The 5,837-nt window shown below is 36.7% G+C and overlaps 2 protein-coding genes across 2 annotated transcripts; one reads left to right on the forward strand and one right to left on the reverse strand.

Annotated features, from left to right (window-relative positions):
* Positions 1 to 1,221: 1,221 nt before the first annotated feature.
* LOC110017877 (late embryogenesis abundant protein Lea5-like) lies at positions 1,222 to 1,736 on the reverse strand. The gene has a single exon (XM_020715032.1). It carries the CDS (start codon positions 1,635 to 1,637, stop codon positions 1,341 to 1,343), a length of 297 nt encoding a protein of 98 aa, XP_020570691.1. The 5' UTR covers positions 1,638 to 1,736; the 3' UTR covers positions 1,222 to 1,340.
* Positions 1,737 to 4,416: 2,680 nt separating this feature from the next.
* Positions 4,417 to 5,003, forward strand: LOC110039560 (late embryogenesis abundant protein Lea5-like). Its single transcript, XM_020744669.1, has one exon. The coding sequence runs from the start codon at positions 4,526 to 4,528 to the stop codon at positions 4,805 to 4,807; it is 282 nt and encodes a 93-aa protein (XP_020600328.1). The 5' UTR covers positions 4,417 to 4,525; the 3' UTR covers positions 4,808 to 5,003.
* The last annotated feature ends 834 nt before the right edge of the window (positions 5,004 to 5,837 follow it).

Genomic DNA, 5,837 nt, shown 5'->3' on the forward strand with positions numbered 1-5,837 from the left:
ACTAGATTTAGCTCGAGAGAAGGGAGTCAGTTCCGAGTTTGCTATGTTTGTCGAGTTCTCTGAGGAGTTGCGCTTAGTTATTTAATTATGGAAAAATTAACATTCACTCTCATTACTTCAGCCCCCGGCTCTGCCCGTACTTCCAAACACATCTTGTCAGAATCATTATATTTATCTCCATCTATTTTTAAGGAATTACATGTATTTCTTCAAATATACTTGATTGATCCCTCCTTGTCTTCTTCTGGCCTTAGTACCATAATTATTATTATCACGGTCATTTTGCTATTTTAGCAGATGTTTTCATAATACTTGTCGGGTCACATTCTTGCATCCTCACTAAACTTTTAAGATAATCTGACATTGATCAATTTGCCTCTATAGTAGGTCCTAAAATAAATCAATCTCTTGGGCCATGAACGAATATAATCCCTTGATGAGCAGATGGGCGATCTCAATAAAGTTTTATCCTCATGCGCTGATACCACAGATGAATCATCAAGATTCAAGCATGACTTGGTAATGAAATTAGCTGAATTGTTACAGTCCAATTTGCCGATCCAATTGTCTTGTCTTTCAACCCAAACTTAATTGAACGACATTCGACCATACAATTATATAATCAATTATATTTTACGAAGACGGTAAGCATCTGAACCAACATCTAAAAATTTTCACTTTATTTCTATCTATAGATTCCACATTCGAGCATATATATTCAATAGTATTATTTTTTGATTAAAATATTATTCATAATTAATTAAATAAATAATCACAAAAAGATTTAATTTTATATAAATATCTCATAGTGATCTTAGGATAATTATTTCTTCTGTTCATATACTAAATAAAAATGATAAATATTTTGAATACATTTTAATTGAAGAAAAGTAATTTTTATGAATTTAGATATATTTAAACTCAAAAGTGATGAAAATTTTGAGTGATAATAAGATTAGAAGTAAAGTTTAAGTGTTAGACTTGTAATAAAATTGAAATGGGTGGTATATATGAAAATGCCCCAAAAAAACAAATCATATAAAGTAAATTTTCATTATTATTAAAAAAACTAATAAGTGAATACGCAATTTGTGTTTTTGTTTTAAATTGATCTTAATATAAAAAAATTCAAAAGATCATTTTATATAATTGAGAATTATAATTAATTGCCCAAATCGATTGAATAAATATGGATTAATTAACAGGGAAAAATCAAAATAAATTTTTTTTAAAAAAAATATGGCTATTATTATAACAAAATTGATTCAAGATATGAAACCAACAATTACATGCAGAGGAAAAAAATCACCAAGTCCCTGGCGGTCTCCTAACGCTTAAACCTATTCTTTGTTGTTGAGAAACATTTGGCGCTGCTCGGCTGGATCAATGTCCCGGAGGTGGTTTGCCGGTCTATAATAGCCCGTGACAGGATCTGGGATCCAATTCATCTGGGCCGACGCCGCATCTGCTGTCGCCGATCCCGATTTAGTCATTTCCGTGATTAGCACCGTCTTCTCCTTCAGCATCTCTTTTCCAGAAAATGCCACCACCGACGAAGAGAATTTCCGGCTGCTCAAAACAATGCCATCGAAGAGGGCGGAGAAGAGGATCTTTCCATTGGAGAGAGCGCGAGCCATCAGATCGATTGAGATGACCAAGAATTAGCTCGAATCAGCCCCAGAAATTAGGGAGGATGAGAAGAACAGGAGATGGAAAGTTTCATCTCCTCTTCTTCTATTATATTCATTTTATAGCAGCAAATTCCTAATATTCTTCTCATCATTTTCATGGCTGTGGGGAAAAATGGAAAAATTCCTTAAAATAACTTCCAGTGGATTAGCGACACGTGGCATCCTAAAACTGACGAAAATTTTCTTTTATTTATATTTGGTAACTTCCGTTATTTAAATCATTGAATAAAATTACAAATTGATATGTTACGGGGTCAGATATAAATTTAGTTTTAATATTTTGTAATTGTTTATTTGGACGCGGAGAAGTGAGAACCTACATTGCTGGTGCCAACCTTCATGGGGCAACTATACACCAATCAACAATGCAATCAACACACAACTCAAAGCAATCGATCGGCCCAGACAACGACCAGTTCATCGAGAATAAACCAATACAACTATGACGAAAGATTCGAACCACAGACCATGCACAATCAACACAGAACTCAAAGCAATCGATCGGCCCAAACAACGACCGGTTCATCGAGAATAAACCAACACAACTATGACGAAAGATTCGAACCACAGACCATGCCTGCGGCACCTACTAAAGAGAACGCCGGTGGGAATCTTCAATCCACTTTTATCGCAACGGATGAGATCGCCACTTGACCGAAAGCCTCAGTCGACCGACACAGGGCACGGTCGTCACTCAGTCGATCGCCTCATTCAGTCGAATTCAAACAAATCAACCATAAAATTACTGTCATATTAAAATTTAGATTGAAACACAAATATAGTCTAAAATCTATACGATTGATTCGAACAACAACTGAATTAAGAGCACTTTTCATAACTGCTATCTTTTTTTTGTAATTGTACAAAACCTGTTTCTATAAATATGTAATAAAAATATGAATAAAGGAAGCTCCCCCGTTTTTCTCTCGATAGTGAATTTTGGGCTTATCCTTCTCTCACTTCCTCCATCTGTTTCTACCTCTAAGGGCTTGTTCGTAAAGGACAATTCAAAATTCAATATTATAAAAGATAGTGAGATAAGCGTGAACATGCTACAAACAAGAAGTGTAAAAGACAATGAAGGACACTTCCCAAAGAGAGATTGCACGCATGGAGCCCAATAGAGGTGTCGGGCATACAGACGTCCATGCACAGGTCCAAGGCCTACAAGCTCAATTGACTCTCATGATGAAGCAATTTGAAATCCTTCGAGCTGATCACCAAGATGAGCGACCAGACTCCTTCTCTTGAAGCAAAACCTCATGGGGGCTAGCCCTGACGACCCTCACCATGGAACCCGCCAACTCTAGACAACTAGTTCGAAACCCGTGAGGGGAGGGACAAGGTGAGTTCTAACACATGACACTGCATGTTTGCACATGTGAGCATACAATGGCGAATGCAAGTGTCTGTTTGATCGCTTGTAGAAGGGGCTTTTATTGCTAAATTAAAGAGGCGGTACCCCTACCTGAGATGAGTATACCCCACCTAGATTCTAAGAAAGGGACGACCAACCTGATAAGCCATGAAGCGTCTTTCAAGTCATCGTTCGGTCTGCTCATATCGACGACCCCATAGTGTATCATCTCTTCTTAACCACCCTAAAGGAGTCGGCTCTTCGGTGGTTCAACGGTCTGCTAACTAAAACGGACTAAAATTACCATGAGTTTAAAAGACTATTCGTTTCACATTTCTCAAATGTACATAAGCTGATGAAAGGCTCGAACTCCTTGCTTGACCTCAAACAAGGAGAAAATTAGAGCTGCGAGCCTACATCATCTGTTTCTAGAACGACATACTGAAAATTAGATATCTGAAACCTGATATACATAGGAGAACTCTAAAATGAGTAGTATGATGCAAACGGTTCAGGTATGATCTAAACCTATTTAAACCTGTTATTTTTGCAGAGGAATTGAAGATAATGAATGAGCACATACTGGCTGAGGAAGACCTTCAAAGCTCCCCAAGAGGTAAGTTAGAGTCAATAGTGTCGCCTATATTGCATAAAAAAATGAATGCAAACATCACCGATCTCAACTTTTTCATTGTCATGATTAGCACCGCCTTCGCCTCCAGTATCCACTTTTCAGAAAATGCTGCCGCCGGTGAAGGGAATCTCCGACTGCCCAAAACACTCCCATCAGAGAGGACAAAGAAGAGGATCTTTCCATTTGAGAGAGCGCGAGCCATCAGATCAATCGAGATAAACAAGAATTAGTTAGAATCCATCCAGGAAATTAAAAAAGGTGAGAAGAAAAATAGATGGAGAGTTTTGATCCCCTCTTCTTGTATTATCTTAGTTTTATAGCAGCAAATTCCTAATTTCCTTCACCATCGTTATCATTGTGACCAAAGGAGTGGGGAGAAGTTCCTTTATAGACCACTTTCGCTTCCATTCGCTGTTGTTTGGGCCATTTGCATACTGACAGGTGGTATGCTAAATCGCTGTTGGGTAATCTTCATTTTGTAAGTAGCTGTTTATGTGCCCGCACGAGCAATGAAGATTCTCCGCGGCCACATAAATAATCATAAACTATTAAATTTATAAATTTTATATCTGACCCAAAAAAAATTCAATTTGTAATTTTATTTAATGATTTCAATAACGAAAATTGCCTAAAATAGATAAGACAGTTTTAGCATACCACGTGTCACTACACCACTGGAAATAGTCTATTTAAAGGAACTTCTCCCCGCTCCTTAAGCTGGTCAGAAAGAAATTATGAATTTGCTGCTATAAAAAGAAGACAAAACTCTCCATCTCCTTTATCTTCTCATCATCTTTAATTTCTGCAGTGAATTCGAGCTAATTCTTGTTCATCTCAATCAATATGATGGCCCGCGTCCTTTCGGCGTTCTGTAATGGCATTGTTTTGAGCAGCCGAAAATTGTCATCATCGACGGCATTTACCGGAAAGGAGATGCTGGAGGAGAAGGAAGCTCTAATCAAGGAAATGAAGAAATTGGGATCGGCAACATCGGATGCGGCGGCGGCCCCGACGCATTGGATCCCTGATCCTGTCACCGGCTATTACCGACCGGCGAACAGCCTCAATGAGATAGATCCAGCCGAGCTGCGCCAAAAGTTTCTCAACTACGAGAAAAAAGTTTAAGCGTTAGACAACGTTAAATGTATTTATAGTGGTTTTGTGATTCTTCATCTGTTGGCTGCATAACTTAATTGATTTTTGCAGTGCTAATAATCAAATATTTTTATAATTTTTTTAATGATTTTTTTTGTAGCAACTAATCCATATTTATGCATGGTAGGAAACTTCGGATCTGGTCACAGTCCGAATTCAATCAACCTGGCCAATTAATTATATATAATTCTCAATTATGTAAAATGCTTCTTTTTGAATTTATTTAGATTAAGGATAATTTATACCATGAAAAAAAAGAATGTTTTCAATATTGGAGTCCCTTTGTGCAGAAAAAAATTGCTTATGTTGTCCGGATGCAGAGTTTAGTGCATACACGGGCGGTGTTTTTCTGATCGTGTCAATGAGGGAGAAAAATAATGCCACAATCAAGTGTAACTCGGCCGTTGCCCAGATGGTGCTGTGTCCGGACAACAATTGAGGCAAAAATTGCTCCTTTGTGCAAAGATAAAGCAGATGAAAGGCTTAGGAAATGTTTGGTAGAACTTTTATTTTATTATTTTTTATATATATATTTTTAAATGCACATTAAATTCAATATGACTTTTCCATAAATTTGAAGAAAACACTACAATCCAAAAACTTGTTATTTGGATGCTTTTAGAAACATTTTTAAAAAGATATTTTAATTATTTTTTAATAAAAACACTGATTAAAAAATAATAGGAATTTCTGCCCAAAAACATAAAAACATAAGAATGCTAACTTGGCAATGTGGGATTAAACATAAGAGAATGAGAGGATTTCGGCATTTGGTGGAATCAAAGCTGCCCAGATGGCAGCGCATCTTCTCTTCGGGCAACTGGCCCGGGCGCATCTTCTTCAGAAAATAAAATTTTAATGCTATTTATCTAAAATAATAATGAAGTTAGAATGAATTACTCTTATTTGTCTTTTACTAGTACTTACAGCTACAGATCCACTAATCTCTCTCTTCCATGGATGAAGTCGAATCAAAACATAATCAGCTTATAATTTTATT

This window comes from Phalaenopsis equestris, unplaced genomic scaffold (genome assembly GCF_001263595.1).
Source record: "Phalaenopsis equestris unplaced genomic scaffold, ASM126359v1 Scaffold000002, whole genome shotgun sequence".
Lineage (NCBI taxonomy): Eukaryota > Viridiplantae > Streptophyta > Magnoliopsida > Asparagales > Orchidaceae > Phalaenopsis > Phalaenopsis equestris.

What these genes read in the sequence shown, in the direction of transcription:
- LOC110039560 (XM_020744669.1), top strand. Translation starts at nt 4,526, where the DNA reads ATGATGGCCCGCGTCCTTTCGGCGTTCTGTAATGGCATTGTTTTGAGC.
- LOC110017877 (XM_020715032.1), bottom strand. Translation starts at nt 1,637, where the DNA reads ATGGCTCGCGCTCTCTCCAATGGAAAGATCCTCTTCTCCGCCCTCTTC.